Raw genomic sequence first — 17,555 nt, forward strand, 5'->3', positions numbered from 1 at the left:
AATTCAGTCTTATTTACATACTGCTATGTCTGTGACTTTAACAATTATTGAATCCTTTTGATCCTCAATAGTGCAGCGGCCAGAGCGACACACTTTTGCTTAAAGTGTATTCAATGAGTAAACTCATATGTTATTTGTGCTTCTTGGAAGTTAAAGACCTTGTTACAGGCCTCAGTGCTTTGATTACAGTATTTAGCTTACTAAATTATGGTATCCTCAATACCGTTACCTCTGGAGTTCAGAAGTCCCATAGCTACCATATAACCTTGAATGTGCCAAGAAACTTGACTTTGGTTAATAGTGTGACCACAGCAGGAGCAACTGTAAGCATGTGACTCCATTTAAGCCAGTAGACTCTCACAAAGAAGACTTATCCCAGATTCCCAACCAGGAGCACACTGGATTCAGATGCTATTTAATGAGAAAGGCAGCTTAACATGTTCTTTGTTCTGGTCTTTGACCTAGAACCATTTTATGTACACTGTGGTGTATCTTAACACCGTGTGGAATGAATGATAATACAACATTCCTGGTGGGATTCTAGAGGAGTGACTGGGAGAAATGTGACACAGCCTATGGAAGCACATGTAATGTTCAAGTTACAAGGGAGAGGGTGATGAGTCATATATGTTTATAAACTTGAACAGGAGGAAGGGAGAAAGAGATGCCTAGTCTCCAGACAGTTTCCAAACCCACATATTGTATTTTCATATACGACTGTACAGGCATCTGTGCTGGGGAGACAATTGAGTGATCTGTGGGAATTGGGCCACCAGCAACAGAGGGAATAGAAGGACTAGGAGGAGATGAGGTTGGAAGAAGATGTAGCCTCAGGATCAAAAGTCACAGTTCAATAAAATATGTGTTACATGGAGGACCACACACCAGATGCACATTGTTGAAAGAGAATACCAGCTGCAGCATGGACAGGGAGGTGGGGATGGAAGTAGGAAGACCCACTAGAAGATTACTTTTATTCTCTGGGTAAGCAAGACAAGCCTAATTGCAGTCATGGTGGACATAGGATGGAGGGAACAGACTGTGGACAAACTTGGGAGGATTCAGGTGGGCCATTATGAGAAGGGAGTTGGAGGAGCATCCAGTCAAGAATGACTCCCATAATTTTTTGCTTGAGTGATCAGAGCCACTATCATTCATTGAAATGGAGCTCACTGGGGAAGAGTGTATCATATAGGTAAAGCCCAGAGTGGGGACACAAGTGAGGTTTGGACTTCCCAGGCCTTGGTGAGCCCTTCTTCATCTTTTCCATCCTTTCCATGGTTCCATCCACCTCCTAGTGTAGTGGTATTTGTTCTGCCCATGATCTTGGGCTATACGGCCCAAAAGAGGCAGTGCTTCTTGCCTTCATAAGTGACCTCTTAAAAGAAAAGGGAGAGGGGTCACGTTCTTCTTGGTATGATTGGATGGCTTCATTTGCTTACTCAGTTTTGTATTCATGAGTGGATTTCCTCAATTTATATTTCAATAAATCCCTATTACTCATTAAATAGACTCACGTGGATGGATTGATCACAAGAGGTGCCCAACGTGGGGCACAAACCCACGACCCTGAGATTGAGTCTCACACTCCACCAACTGAGCTAGAGTTGTGTCTCTGCATCTAAAGTCTTATGTTGAAAGTGCTCCTTAGAGTTTACTAGGCTGCTCTTATGTTTATGTGTTGTATGCACCTACATGTGTGTGGAATTCAGAAGATAACTTTCAGGAGTCTGTTCTTTCCTTCCACTGTGGGTTCTGGGGATCAAACTCAGTTTATCAGGCTTTCACTGAGCCATCTTGTTTGCCCTCCATAACTTTTCTTTTATGCCCTAGTTTTTCACTTTTTAACTGCTGATGGAGATCCCTTGACTTTGTACCTGGCAACCCAGACTCCTAGCCAGGTTGTTCCTTAGTTCCTTCATGACATGCCCTTGGTTCTCTTAAAGGTACCATTTTGTCATCCTATCATCCTGAAGCTACCTTTGTCTTTTTTTCCCCTCTACAATCCTTACAGTGTCCCCATTATTTCTTTTCTAGGTGTCCTACCCTTATAGCAGATCTCTCACTAGCCTTTGCCCCTGGGCTATCCCAGTCTCTTTGCTTCCAGTCTTCCCCATTGCATCAGGACTCATTTGCTATCATTTCATTCCTCAACTTGGAGACTGTCTTTGCAGATACCTCAGCTGCATATGTAGGGCCCAGTACAAGCTGCTCCAGACTAGTCTTCTTAGCATGCCTCTTTCTTCCCACTGTGGTGGTCTATCTATCTCATACTCTGGCTTCTGTAAAGTACCATCACTGTTCTTAAGCCAGCCCTGTGCTTTTGCTCTGGGCTTTCCTTCAGGCCATTTCCTCCAACTAAAACATGTTCATTCCCAACAGATCCCTACCATCACCTTTTTCTTTAACCTGATTTTAGCATATTTAAGATAAACCATTTTTGAAAGATCCATCACCCAACTGAAGAAATCCCATCCTCTGCTCCTTTTACATCAGGGATAATTGCCATCTTCAAGTGCTGCTTCCCACCTCAAGTCATTCCCACATCTAGTTGGAAACCAGAAAAAAATATAAGAGATGTGTGAGAAGCTGAAGGAGTCTTCCAAATGAGCTGATCACTACCCTTGACAGTAGAGTTCAGCTCAGGGTTTACAACTGCTGGTGATATGAAAAACATGGTGACTAGAAAGTTTTCATTTTCTGATAAGCCAGAAACAGCATGTTTCTTCCTTTATTAAATTCAAGGAGAAATCCCTAGCTTGGATTTTCTCTGTAAGAATGTAACATAGTGATTCAATGCTTTCTTGTTTTAATACAAGGTATCTTGCCACATTGCCCATGTTTTCCTTCAACCAGTAGTTCTCCTGCCTCCCTCGCACACTGGGATTATGGTTATTATGCATCACCATTCCTGGCAGTAAATCTGTTTTTTGTAGCATTACCCAGAGATTCTTGAATCTTGTTCTGTTCAGTGGGTCTTTTGTTGAGCTTCAGTGACAGCATAGCACACATTGACTTTTACTCTGTAAAGGTACTTTTGCGCAGGCCTAAGACATGTAGTCTGTCTGCTTCATCTTCCTTCTGAATTTCCTTTCAGTACAGAGATGGAGGGCAGAAAAGCAAGATGAGTAAACTACATGTATGTCCTTCACACTGTCTCTCAGATATGTAGCTATGAAATGATCTTCAGACAGGGCTTGGGTATCCTGCTGCTAACAGCTAGGCACTTTGCTTCCTTCAGCACTATCACTGGCTGCCATTGGAACTGGAAGCTCTGGGTGCAACAAGGAAAGGATACTGTTTACTGTCCATTCTGTCCATTTGAGAGCCAGACCCATGTTGTTGCCTAGAGAGAAAGCTAAACTACTTCATTATAAGCAGAAGCAAAAGAAATGCTTCTTTAAGTACTTTTCTCTTCAAATAATGCATTGGAAGCTTAGGGCCATCCTTTTCACAGTTGTATCCTATGAACTTGTTACTCCCCCTCCATTTACTTGTCTATTTCATTTTTATTTACATTTTTTAAAGCTAGTGTCTCACATTGTAGCCCAGGTTGGTGTGAAACTCACTATGTAGCCCAGGCTGGCCTCAAACTTGCAGCAACTCTCCAGCCTCAGATTCCCAAGTACTGAGATTCTACATGTAAGCCACTATATTTTTTTTTCATTTTCAAGGCAATTATATAATGCTATGTATGGTCTAATATAGGATGCTAGCTGTAGGTTGAGCATAAAATACAAAGATGTAAAATGTTCTGAGATCCAACATGATGCTCAAAGATGTCCATATTTTGGATCCTTTCAGGTTATAGATATTGAACCAATAGATTCCATATTTCAAATCAGTACTGAAATTAAAGGCATGGGTCACCACACCTGACCCAGCCTTGAACTTCTAATCCTTCTGCCTCTATATCCCAAGTGCTGGGGTTACAGGTGTGTGCCATCATACCTGTCATGTTCCATACTCTAGCAGCTAATTTAGTCTCTTGTTCTGTTGAAAAGATGTCACCCTCTCTGAGCTTCCGTATATTCTCCTCTCCCAACCTGATGATACCCAATATTGCCAGCCTTTTCTTCCTTCTTTCACATGGGAGAGGAATGAACTAGAGGTCCACTTTGCTAAAGTATATACCTCTCCTGCAAAATTTCCCTACTTACTCCTACTACGTCCTCTGGAGCCTTAGGCACTACTCACTTTGAATGTTACAGTTTTGGTTTTCATCCTTTTTGTACCCTCTCTACTGTGCATAACTGCTCAAGACTCATCATTTAAAGTTCTTCAAAAAAAATACACTTATTTATTTGTGTGTATGTGTTTAAGAGCACTTTGCCTACATGTAGACATATGCACCATATGTGTGCCTAATGCCCATGGAAGTGAGAAGAGGGCATAAGATCCCCTGGAAGTGGAGTTACAGATGGTTATGAACTGCCATATGGGTGCTGGGAATCAAACCCTAGTCCTCTGGAAGGGTAGCCAGTTCTCTTAACCACTGAGCTGTCTCTCTGGCCCCCAGAACCCTTCATCTTAAAACACCATCTTCCTATTATCTTCTTCCTTCCCTTCTTGGAGCACTGTAGCGTGAATCTTAAAAGTTCTTATTAATAAAATCAAACCTGAGCCAGGTATTGGGGTGAACACTGGAAGATGTATGGTGGTATTTTATTTGTACTGAAATGTGATTTTATTTGTATGTTAATAAATAAAGTTGCCTGGGGGTCAGAGCTAATAGCAAGCCATAGTAGAGCTGGGCGGTGGTGGCGCATGCCTTTAATCTCAGCACTTGGTAGGCAGAGCTAGGTAGATCTCTGTGTGTTCAAGGATACAGCCAACAGACAGTGACGAGGCAGTCATGTGGTTGGTTTTACAACCAATGAGAAGGCACAACAGAAAGTCTATATAAAGACAAACAGACAGGAAGTAGGTCTCTTTCGGAGAGGTCTCTTGGCTGAAGAGGCTAGCTGCAGCAGGCAGGTAAGGCTCTTAGCTCTGATCTCTTGGCTTTCTTCTTTGCATTTAAAAGAAAAGAAAAGAAAAAGACAATTACTAGTTTTAAATACTTTACATTGGATTGGATTGTTTTATATTGGATACAAATTATATATATTGAAATTGATATTGTTAGAAAATGCTATATGTATATTTCTAATTGTACTTATACCGTTCATTTAACAATGTAATGCAATTTTCTGATCCTTGAATGTTGTTATTACCAGCTATTAGGATATAAAGAAATGAAAGTTAGTAGTTAGACATTACAATAGAACTTGTAGTCATATTAGATATGTTTTAAAAATTGAGCAGATATATTTTAGATAGACAAGTCATCTTCAAACCCTTCAGAGATCTACAGAATATGGCATTTAAAATGTTTTAATAACTTAGAAAATTTTTCTTTTTTGTTATGACAATGAGACATGTCTGCTGTGGGATGTTCTGTATGGCAAATGTATTGCTCTGATTGGTCAATAAATAAAGCACTGATTGGCCAATGGCTAGGCAGGAAGTATAGGCAGGACTAACAGAGAGGAGAAAAGAAAGAACAGGAAGGCAGGAGACACTGCCAGCATCTGCCATGACAAATAGCATGTGAAGATGCCGGTAAGCCATGAGCTATGCAGCAAGGTATAGATTTATAGAAATGGATTAATTTAAGATATAAGAACAGTTAGCAAGAAGCCTGGTTTGGCCATACAGTTTGTAAGCAATATAAGTCTCTGTGTTTACTTGGTTGGGTCTGAGCGGCTGTGGGACTGGCAGGTGAGAGAGATTTTTCCTGACTGTGGGCCAGGCAGGAAAACTCTAGCTACAAATGGTGCCCAACGAGTTGGCAAGAGTTTCCACCTAAAACCTGAGAAAAGATTCTAAAACGGAGCTAAAAACAGCTTCCTAATTGTCTCTCTCAAATGAGCGGCAGCTGCCGGTTTGAGCTACTGGCGGTTTCCTAGTGTGTGTGCTCAACTTGCAGTATGGCGGGAATGAGGCCTCTGCAAGTGGCACATTAAGCTGCGTGGTGGATTTAGCCTTTGCTAGTACAAAACAAAAAAAGAGGTTTTTGGGCTACACGCTGCTTGGATAAAAGCATAGACCCACAATAGCTCCCAGAGCTGGCAGTAACGTACCACCGCCATGTTGGGAAACTGAGGTGGGCGGAGCCAGCAGCCATAGCGCCCTTTCAGTCTTACAAATGCTGCAGTTTAAAGCAATAGATTCACAATAAGACAGATTCAGATATAATAGTTTACAATGTATGTAAAATATACGTAGGCTTGAAAGAGACAAAAAAGGTGATATATACAGTTATATAAACAAATACAAAGTTTAAAAAATAAAGTCTATAAGAGACAGTAAAATTAATATAAAAACTAAGCCACGTAAAGATGAATATTACACAGAGAATCTGGATTGTGTTGTCTTTGGGATTTTTAACTGCAGAAAAACATTTGATTGTAAAAGCTGTTGAGTTATGCCAAAATGTATATTTTAAAGATACCTTGACTTCAAAATTTGTATGTAAAGATGTGTTGCTTTGGAAAGGAGACTCTGCTTTTCCCACAGAAAGCCAAAGGCTATGGATTTGTTCCAGATTAAGATACATCAGGTTTGACCAGTCAAGACCCCCTGAAAGGTCTCTGATGACCCCAAGGCCCAGATGATCCAACATCCAGAATGGTTTGAAGGCAACTGGCTCAGATGATACACCCTCATGGACTATTCCATAATCCTAAAATTTTCTTTGTGTCCCCATAAGATACAGCGTCCCCTTCCAGCAGGAAGTAGTAAGAGAAGCTACGCCCAAATTCCCAAACTATATGTAATTTTACTTTGTTAAGGTTAAAACCTTCCTTTTTGAAAAAAAAAAAAGGGAAGTGCTGTGGGATGTTCTGTATTGCAAATGTGTTGCTCTGATTGGTCAATAAATAAAACACTAATTGGCCAGTGGCTAGGCAGGAAGTATAGGCAGGACTAACAGAGAGGAGAAAAGAAAGAACAGGAAGGCAGAAGGAGACACTGCTAGCTGCCGCCATGACAAACAGCATGTGAAGATGCCGGTAAGCCACGAGCTACGCGGCAAGGTATAAATTTATAGAAATGGATTAATTTAAGATATAAGAACAGTTAGCAAGAAGCCTGCCATGGTCATACAGTTTGCAAGCAATGTAAGTCTCTGTGTTTACTTGGTCAGGTCTGAGCGAGGTATAAATTTATAGAAATGGATTAATTTAAGATATAAGAACAGTTAGCAAGAAGCCTGCCATGGCCATACAGTTTGCAAGCAATGTAAGTCTCTGTGTTTACTTGGTTGGGTCTGAGCAGCTGTGGGAATGGCAGGTGAGAGAGATTTTTCCTGACTGTGGGCCAGGCAGGAAAACTCTAGGTACACATGTCGGCTCCTGGCAGTACCAATCTACTTCAGAGAAAATATGGGCATTGAAGAAACTGCATATGGAGTTAACTTTAATTGTGGCAAAGTTAGCCACTGGACAACAAAGTATCCTCGAATCAACTGCTGACAAAATGGACAGACAGGACACAAAACAAAGGACTACTGATTCTTGCCAAAACAAGGGTGGTTATGGCTTTATCAAAAGGCATCTTCTGAGTCCAGGACAATATGGCACCATCCCTGAAGTGGCCTTCGCAATCCAGAAAAGGTACAGTGCCCTTTTCTTCGAAGGCAGCTGAACAGGCAGTGGGCTGATGGCTTCTGATGTGCAGTGGAACAGCAGCTGAAACAGTTATTCTTGAAGAGTAACTAAGCTCACGCCTCTCAATAGTAGACTGGCATTTAATAGAGGGATGGGATGTGGAGAAGAACGGGATGCTGAGATGAAGCCATATATACACAGCCAAGAAGAATGGACAGCTGAATTAAAAAACCATCAACAATTTCCAGAATTTAAAATCCTGAATCATGACATGACACTAGTGGAATTCAGGTGTTTCTGGTACATGGACTGCTCTCACCCAATGTGAGGTTGAACTGTTGACCCTGTGTACATCCTACTTCACAAATGAGTCTGTCAGATATGCTAAGCCTATAGACTGAAGATGATGCCCCAACACTGTGGAGAAACCTCAGGTGACTATCTAGGCAGCTGGCTGTTTCTGTCAACTCACAAATATTTTGGAAGTTGCTTGCATGCACTTCCTGTTTTTATTTTTGTTAGGTAATATTATTTTCCTTCTTGGATCTCTGAGGGAGTTGAAGATTAGTTAGTTATAGTTGAAAACTAGTTAGGATAGAAAGTGAATTAGGTACATTTTGGACTTACCAAAATAGGATAGATAATGGAATTATTTTCTCTGAATTTGTCAAATACAAATGGACTAGACATTGTTTAGGTATTTATTACTTGTATATATTGTATATAGTTATTGTACATTTGTATATAGTTTTTCTTATGTTAGTTATAACCTTTTTCCTTTTTATTAAAATAGAAAAGGGGAAATATGGTGGTATTTTTTTTGTACTGAAATGTGATTTTATTTGTATGTTAATAAATAAAGTTGCCTGGGGGTCAGAGCTAATAGCAAGCCATAGTAGAGCTGGGCGGTGGTGGCGCATGCCTTTAATCTCAGCACTTGGTAGGCAGAGCTAGGTAGATCTCTGTGTGTTCAAGGATACAGCCAACAGACAGTGACGAGGCAGTCATGTGGTTGGTTTTACAACCAATGAGAAGGCACAACAGAAAGTCTATATAAAGACAAACAGACAGGAAGTAGGTCTCTTTCGGAGAGGTCTCTTGGCTGAAGAGGCTAGCTGCAGCAGGCAGGTAAGGCTCTTAGCTCTGATCTCTTGGCTTTCTTCTTTGCATTAGTTCTGTGTTTCTTATTTAATAAGACGGTTGGTTACATCTACTTAGCCAGGTATTGGGGTGAACACTGGAAAATCAGAGAGACAGAACAAGCCACAGCTAACCTCACCTGGCCAACTTCTCAGCTGATCCTGTTTCCTCAGACTGGAAGCCTCTGTGTCCTCATATCCAAATGGCTGTCAGCTGAACTGTGCTGCTCAAAACCTAAAATCTTAACCAGCCAAATGCTTCTAGTTTCTGGTTCTCATGCCTTATATACCTTTCTGCTTTCTACCATCACTCCCTGGGATTAAAGGCTCACTTTCTGGGATTAAAGGCATGAGTCACCATGCTTGGCTGTATCCTTGAACAGATGGATTTCTGCCTCTGGAATGCTAGGATTAAAGACGTGTGCTACCACTGCCTAACTTCTATGTTTAATATTGTGGCTGTTTTGTCTCTGACCCCAGATAATTTTATTAGGGTGCACAACATTTTGGGGAACACAATACCACCACAGAGCACTGCTTCCACTTTGTGATAGTTCACTACTTAGCCTCTCAAGGTCTAACTTCTGCTTGCTACTTAAACAATGAATTCACTGCTTAACTCCAAAGCCTTTGGGTAAGTGCTCAGTTTTCTAGTTTCTCCAAAGTGGCTAATACTTCTCACTCCTCCTTTCCTCTTCTCCATGCCTTTGTGGCCCTCCACCCACGTGTGCCTTTTGCCTTCTATGCAGTTCACTTTTTCCTTCCTACTCCCTCAGTCTGTATTTTCCTTGGAGTTCAGTCTTCACTTCTTTCACAACTGCCAATTGCTTTCTAGACTTCTTTCTCAACTGTCAATTACTTTAGACCCAGTCTTTCCTTACTCAGAAGATTTGAAAGCCTACAGCGTGCTGACCATGATGCCACATGCCTGGATATAGTGGGAGCATAGAAGATACAGTGTCCCCCCCCCCTTGTGGATCTTATAGTAACAATGGGATAGATGGGCATTCTACTCAGAAACATAACAATACCTGTTCACAAGCTGTGAAAAGTGCTGCATGGAAGTGTAAGAGTAGGAGGACCCTGAGAAGTTGTCCAGAGAAAAGGGTGTTTGACTCGTGGTCTGAAGACTGAATATAAGTTACATGGAAGTGAGGCAGGGCCAGGGAGGCCAGAAGGAGCTAAAAGAGTAAAGTCTATAAAAGTCTTTAAAAGCTAAAAGAGTAAAAGACTCTAAACCAAAAGGAACACAGACAAGTGACAATGTGGTTAGATGAGTGGAGTGAGTATGGCAAGGGATGAGACAACTGAGTAACTTAGGTCTCACCAATTCCCTTAAAGATTTGACTGTTTGTTTTATGGGGCAGTAAGACCTGAACTTGGCATGGCCCTTGTGCTTCAGCCTCCCAGTTGCTGCAATTATAGGCATGCATCATCATGCCTGGGTTTTTGCTTTTAATTATTTTTAATTATTGTTTTAAAGTACTACATCATGTTTTCAAACATGTCTACATTGTAGAATGGCTTCATCATATTAAGGAACATAGGCATTGCCTCACAAACTCATAATCTTTTTTTTTTCTTGGAATGAGAACACTTAGCCTATTCTCTCAGCAATTTTCCAGAGTATAATATATTCATTCTAGCTCAAATCCCCAGGCAGTACAGTGGATTGTGAATATATTCTTTGCATCTGACTACAATTGTGCATGCTTTGATCAGTAGCTTCTTATGAATGCCTCCAGGGGTTTGGGTTTTTAGAATTCAGTCTTGAAACGTTTCTGAAAGGGTAAGCAGAAAGGTGACAGTTTTCTCTGTGTTTCTCTAGAAGTTGGCCCTGGCTGCTTTGTTACTGCAGCTCATGAAGGGAACAATATTCAATGCAAAGGAACTAGAACGGTGGCCATTAGAGTGGCCTAGAGGACTTTTGGGCAGAGTTGGAAAGATGTTGACAAGTTGAAATTGATTTAGGAGATAGATGTGGAAGAGTAAGTTAAGGATAGTTAAAAAAAAAAAAAGAATGTTAAAGATGACAGACTGACAGACTTTTAGCTGGACAATACTGGCCACCAAGATAGGAAGCTTGGGAAGAGGACATCATTTGCTATTTCAGGGTGTTTTATTCTGGGTGTTCTAAATGTGAAATATCTCTATATTGGTTAATATTTATCATATTGTCAAGCCCAGTAGTATATCAAAAGTCTACTTTCTGCCCACTCCCATGTTATTCACATCTTTTGGCAGGGTCATCATTGTCCATCTGAGATCTTTGCCTAACTCCAAATCATCTTGGATCCCTCCTCAGGATGGTCATCTCTTCTGCTTTTCCCCCTATCTCCATCCACTCTCAGATCTCCCTGGCCCTCCACTTGTGTTCAAGCACTAGCTTCCATAATGCTGAGAGTTGGGAGTGGCCCCCTCCTTGCTAGTTCATGGTGTGCAGTGCTGCTACCTGAATTTTTGTGAATCATGTGCTCTTCTCAGAAAACATTCTGTGGTTACCTCTCACATGAACCAGTCCTGCCAGTACTCCTCAGGGAATTCTGGTGCTGGCTCTTAAATCCAGGCTATGTGTGTGTTTATAAAATGCCTGGCCTGTGCACCTGTTTGCAAGTCTGAGATATTTTTGGACAGCCAATCTCCAATCATAGTTATTTTATTCCAATGAAGTCATCACCATAGAACTTTGACAGAATCCAAACAGTAAGGCACCAGCTTGCCCTTCTCTGACATCCAGTTCCATTTTGTGTGGACTCTTCTGATGGCTCTTGGCACTGGCAACCTGGTATCTTGCTGTTTGGGTACCCGTGTCTTATCTCCCAGATAGAGCTGAGCCCTAAGATCCAGAAGGGCAACTCTGCAACTTAGCTTTGCAGACCCTAGTACCCAGTACAGTTTTCAGCTCTCCCTCACAAGAGAGGATGAATGCATTATCTTTGCTGGTTTATCATATTTCTTCTCAGCTATTTTAGAAACTTCAAGGAACAGAAGCACATGGTTTTTAGTTAGAATGGACCTTTGAAACTCAATATTTAATGATATTTAGATAGCGATGACTCAGATTTCCTGAGAGTTGGACTAATTTTCCTATTCCTGGATCTTCCTGTTTAGCCTGCTGTGTTATCAGACCTAGAACATGTCATTCAGGAAGAGCATGGCAAATAGCTTCATTAGACTATGGGTGCTTTGGGTGAGGAGCTGGCTGCTTCTCCTCATTGCTTCATTTTTTGCTTTCTGTTGAACCAGGGTAGTCTGAGATCTAGAATTTCCTCTATATAGCAATTAGAGAACAATAGTGTTCTCTCATAGCTGGGCATGATGGTTCATACCTATAATCCCAGCACTTGGGATGTGGAGGCAAGAGGATCACAAGAGTTTGATGGCAGTCTGTGGTCTACATAGTGGGTTTCAGGCCAGCCTAGGCTGTACAGTGAGACCCTATTTTAAACAAGCAAATAAACATCTCATCTCAGTTTTAAAAGGTAAGTCTTTATTTCCAGGGTTTGGGGAGCACCTGTGGCCTACTTGCAGGAGTCAGGTTCTCTCTTTCCACCATGTGGATTCCTGAGATGAAACTCTGGTCTTCAGGCTTGTCAATAAGCGCCTTTACCCACTGAGATATCATGATGGGTTTTTTCCTCACTTTTAATCTTCCTGCCTTCAAAACAAAGAAAACAAACTTCTTACTTCTGTGTTGATATTAGAATATTATGCTTTTATGTAGCATGTAGTGCATATACTTAGGAGTCAGTTTGACACTTAAGAATGCAGTTCACAGACACTCATAAATTTCAGCATAGTCCAAGAATATACCACACTGCATGGTAATGCAAAGATAGACTATAGTAAGAAGTAAACACATAATGTACAGCTATTTATGTTACTAAGTCAGGGTTTTCTCTTTGGGCATTTTGCTTTCAGTCATGTTGTAGAGTGCACAGTATTTTATAGAAATGCATACAACAGCTAGTCATGCCTCCTTACAGGTGCAAAGACAAAGCTCTGCCAGAGCACACTGATCTGCTATGTGTGCAAAGCACATTCATGTCTTCCAAATGCAAAATTGCACTTTAACATCGTCAGAATGATAGCAATAAGAACTCCCATTGTATTCTGGCTACCACCAGTGGGCATTGTGCCATGTCCTTTAAATCTGTTATCTCAAATCATCACTACTGTACAGATTAGTATGACCTAGAGACAGCACTAACTTGTCCAAGTCCTCCAGCTAATAAGGGTCAGAACTTGGATTTGAGCCACTTTTGACCATGTTAAGAGCTTGTCCTGTTTTTCTCTACATGATAACAACTTTTTCTTTTTTTAAAACTTTTTATTTCAAAATAACCACAAGCACATATCATCTTGTACAAATGGTAAAGAGAGGTCTCATGCACTAATCTCTGAGCTGCCTCTAATAACTATATTGTTTGATCAACCGGAAAGTAGGTTAGGAGGCCAGAGAGATGACTCATTGGGTAAGAGCACTTGCTGTTCAAGCATGAGAACCTGAATTTGGATACCAGCACCCACCCCAGTACCCATGTAAAAAGCCAAGTTGTGGCTGTGCATATACCTATAACACCAGCGCTGCAGGGGGATGAGACACAGTTCAGTAAGAGAACCTGTCTCATAGGAATAAGGTGAAGAATGATAGTGCAGGACACCTGATGTATTCCTGTGGCCTCTACACACACACACACACACACACACACACACACACACACACACACCACACACACACACACACACACACACACACACTCGCACATACACAGACATAGACACAGACACACACACACACACACACACACACACACACACAAAGAAGGGAAAGGGGGTGGGAGTGGGAAAGGTGCTCAGCACACTACAAACAGTACAGTTAACCAGTACTTGAATGTTAACAGTTTTGTGAGTGTCTTTTCATACATTCTGTAACATTTGCTACCAAGTAACCACCACCAATAATGAAGATATGAAACTGTTAGAGTACCACAAAAGAATCCTTCAGACTCATGCTCTCTTCTCCTGGCAACTGAATCCCTGTGCTCATTTTAAGATTATTACATAGTTGGATATGGTGGCACAGGCCTCTAGCCCCAGCACTGGGAGGATGGGGCAGAAGGATCAGAAATTCAAGGCCAATCTGGACTACAAATAAACTTCAAATAAAAAGAATGGTATATAAATAGAATCACATAGCATTGTATCTTGAGATTGGCTTTACTTATACTGCAGGGTATCCCTAAAATTTTTCTAGGTACACATATATGGTTGATATATTTTGTATCCTAATAAACTTATCTGAGGGTCAGAAAACAGAACAACCACTAGATTAGACATAGAGGCCAGAAAATGGTGGCATGCACACCTTTAATCATATCACTTGGGAGGCAGAGATCCATCTGGATCTCTGTGAGTTCAAAGCCACACTGGAAACAGACAGGCATGGTGACACACACCTTTAACCCCAGGAAGTGATGGCAGGAAACAGAAAGGTATATAAGACATGAAAACCAAGAATTAGAGCTTTTTAAGCTTTTAGGCTTTTAGCAGCAGTTCAGCTGAGATCCATTTGGGTAAGGACTCAGAGGCTTTCAGTCTGAGGAAATAGGATCATCTGAGAAGTTGCTGAGGTGAGGTTTGCAGTGGTTTGGTTTGTTTTGTCTCTCTGATCTTTCAGAATTTACCCCAATACCTGGCTCCAGGTTTTTCTATTAGTAAAACCTTTTAAGATTCGTGTTACACACATATATTTGTTTCCATGGTATAGATGTAACCACAGACTTATAATTTGAATTTATAGAAAACTCATGACCTAAACATAATTTTGAAGAAATACTAGTTTATTTTTTTCTTTTTTCTTTTCTTTTTTTTAAGGAGAGGATTTAAAAAATGAATGGAATATTTTTCCTTGTGTCCCCAAACGGCATTTTCAAAGAATAAATGTCTGTCTACCTTTAATTTTTTTTGCTTATTGTCGGTCACTTAGCTCACCACCAAAGTAAATTTTTGGTTGAATGCTCAGCCCCCCAAAATGGGGCATTTATATTACCTGCTCCAAGGCTCAGAGAACATCACAGAAGAGAGGCAGAAAGAATATGAGTCAGACGATGGGAGGGAATGCTACAAAATGCTGTCTTCTGGACATAACATGGCTGTGGTACCCTTGAATTCACAACAACAGAGGTGGCTACCTGCACAAGACTGAGCCCATCAACATTCCATTGGAAGATGGCCCCATCCCTCCCAGAGGAACTATACACAGTTAATGGTTGCTAGTAGAGGAAAAGTCATATTTCTCAATAGTACAGTCACTGATAATTTGCCCGTGGTCCCATAAATTACCACACATTTATACTCATGTAATTAACCCTAACTAAATTTAGAGGTCATGAAAAAGGACGTGAAGGTAGGAAAGAAGTGGTTGTTTGGTGTGTGGGGAGAAGGGCAGAGGAGAATATGTGTGTGTGTGTGTGTGTGTGTGTGTGTGTGTGTGTGTGTGTGTGTGTCTGTGTCTGTCTGTCTGTCTTTGTCTGTGTCTGTCTGTGTAATTTTGAGAGAATAAATGTGAGTGACTTCCCAGAACCCTGGAATTATAGGCAATGCCAAGTGGTTGAGGATGCATTTTGATGGCATACTTGCCTATTGCAATGCTTGCTTATGTGTGATCTATATCATAGTTTTACTCTTAAGTGGCTAATGTACCAAAAGTTAAAAAAATCAAAAGCTTATGATTATTTTGACATTCTTGATGTTTTTATTATACTGACAGAAACACTGACTTTTTAAATTTTGTCCATTACAGGATTCTGCTCTAATACTTGATGTTCCTCTGGGTGTGATATCAAGAATTGAAAAAATGGGAGGCGCGACAAGTAGAGGAGAAAATTCCTATGGTCTAGATATTACTTGTAAAGTAAGAGAATTGGTACTTTTTTATACAAAGAAAAAGACAAATTAGTATTGAGTAGTAGAAAATTAATAGCTTAAAAAATAAAAATCATTTCCCGGGGTGATGTTACACACCTTAAATCTCAGCATTCGGAGACAGAGGCAGGTGGATCTCGTGAGTTCAAAATCATCAAAATATCTTGTTAATCTCAAACTAGGCTTGAGGCTTCCCTTCTGAGTTGAGATTTAAAAAGTGCCTGGGGGAAGAGTTCCCACACAAGGGGCCTCCTGTAGTCAAGAGTGACACTTCCACAAAGAAGTGGTTAGCTCATTAGCTTGCTGGGACAGAAGAAAATTTATAGATAACATTTCTTAAGCCTTAAGTTTCACTCTACTCCTCCACAGGTTGTTGGAGCACCATAGTTTTCATAGTCATATGCCTGTCCCATGGAGTTGACTGATAGTCCTTCCAGCTACTTCTGGCCCCACTGACCATCCTCATGTTCATTATTTTTTCTTCCTTTTAAATGACAGTTGTAAGTTTGTAGGAGTAATATGATTGAGTTAAAGAGTAAGTGTTTTCATGGCTCTTTATGGCACCATGTATCACCACCTAGACACCTTCATACTATGAAAGGAAGGAGGCATACAAGAGATTTTGCCCTTTGTGAGCAGGATGCCTCCTTAACTATAACAACCATTTTCAGTGGCAGTGGCCTAATATTTTATTTAGGGGTGATAAGTGGGAAAATTAGTTGTGATAAGGTTTAGCCAGTTGTTACAGCAAAAAATTACTGAGTATCTGTGTTCACCCAAGTGCATACTAGGAACTTGACATTCTTTCCTCAGCACAACCCTCCCAGACAGATATATACATGGAAAATTTCAAAAGAATTGGGAGCTTTGCTGCTATGGTCCAATGAGTGGCAAAGCTGAACTCCTAATAGGTGGAGGTAACCTTTTTATGAACAATGGTTTTCTAGCAAGGAAATCTGATTTTCATGTACTGGGTATGGGAAGATCACTATCTATAGCATCGTGCTCAGTTCTAGAAAGAGCTAGAAGGAGTTTTGAGGTCATTTGCCCAGTAGATCTTAAATGTGTGCATCAAGGTATCCAGAAAGTTTTGAGAAATGTAGATCTTTGAGTTCTAGCCCAGAGCTGACGCTAAGGTATGCTTTAAAGACCAAGACTCAGAAAGTGTCCCAGGTGACTGTCAGACATCTTGCTAGTACAGAGATTATCATGCTTCTAGAAAAAGGTCCAGAGAGCAAATATTTTAGGCTGTGGAGTTACATGAGATATCTGTTGCATATTCTCCTGTATATCTTGTAAAATAATGTTCTTGTCTTAAGGACTATACAAAATGGCCTGGCTAAAGGTGCTGAGCCTTGCCCACCCTGAGCCCATTATCTGTATGTTAGAGAAATGAAGCGTTCACAAAGTGACATGACTTGCCTTGGTGTTGCTGAGGACTAATGAAAGAACCTGTTTTAAGACCTAAGTCATTTTCTAGTCTCTGGTGCTGTAATTTCTAAAAAGCCAAGTTCCTAAACTTAGTTTGCATTGGGAATTCAATATGCAACTTTCCTCTCCAGATTGTAAAAGATCAACACGAATATGAGCAACCAAAATCCAAAGGATTACTCTTGCCTTGAGATTCTCTGTGTCTCACCTCAGATGCTTTTGTTTCTATTGGAATCTGAGCTGTTTTCATGATTTGTTTGCCATCCCAGCTACTGGCTACTGTGTGGGGCCTGGAAGTATAGGAATTTAATTAGAAAAAGGGTCTTTGTATTTTGTCTCAAAGGATTCATGGGAAGGGGTATTATATTAAGCATTCAAGGCAGTGTGGTTGATAATTTGGTGACAT

At 40.7% G+C, this 17,555-nt stretch overlaps 1 protein-coding gene across 1 annotated transcript in view; it reads left to right on the plus strand.

Moving 5' to 3' along the window:
- The window catches only part of Mtm1 (myotubularin 1), a 132,107-nt gene that overhangs the window by 40,276 nt on the left and 74,276 nt on the right, over nucleotides 1-17,555 (plus strand). Inside the window, exon 5 of the mRNA XM_059250753.1 lies at nucleotides 15,597-15,707. Within this exon, the coding sequence (XP_059106736.1) occupies nucleotides 15,597-15,707 (111 nt within the window). The remainder of the gene's footprint in view (nucleotides 1-15,596; nucleotides 15,708-17,555) is intronic.

Source organism: Peromyscus eremicus, chromosome X, assembly GCF_949786415.1.
Source record: "Peromyscus eremicus chromosome X, PerEre_H2_v1, whole genome shotgun sequence".
NCBI lineage: Eukaryota > Metazoa > Chordata > Mammalia > Rodentia > Cricetidae > Peromyscus > Peromyscus eremicus.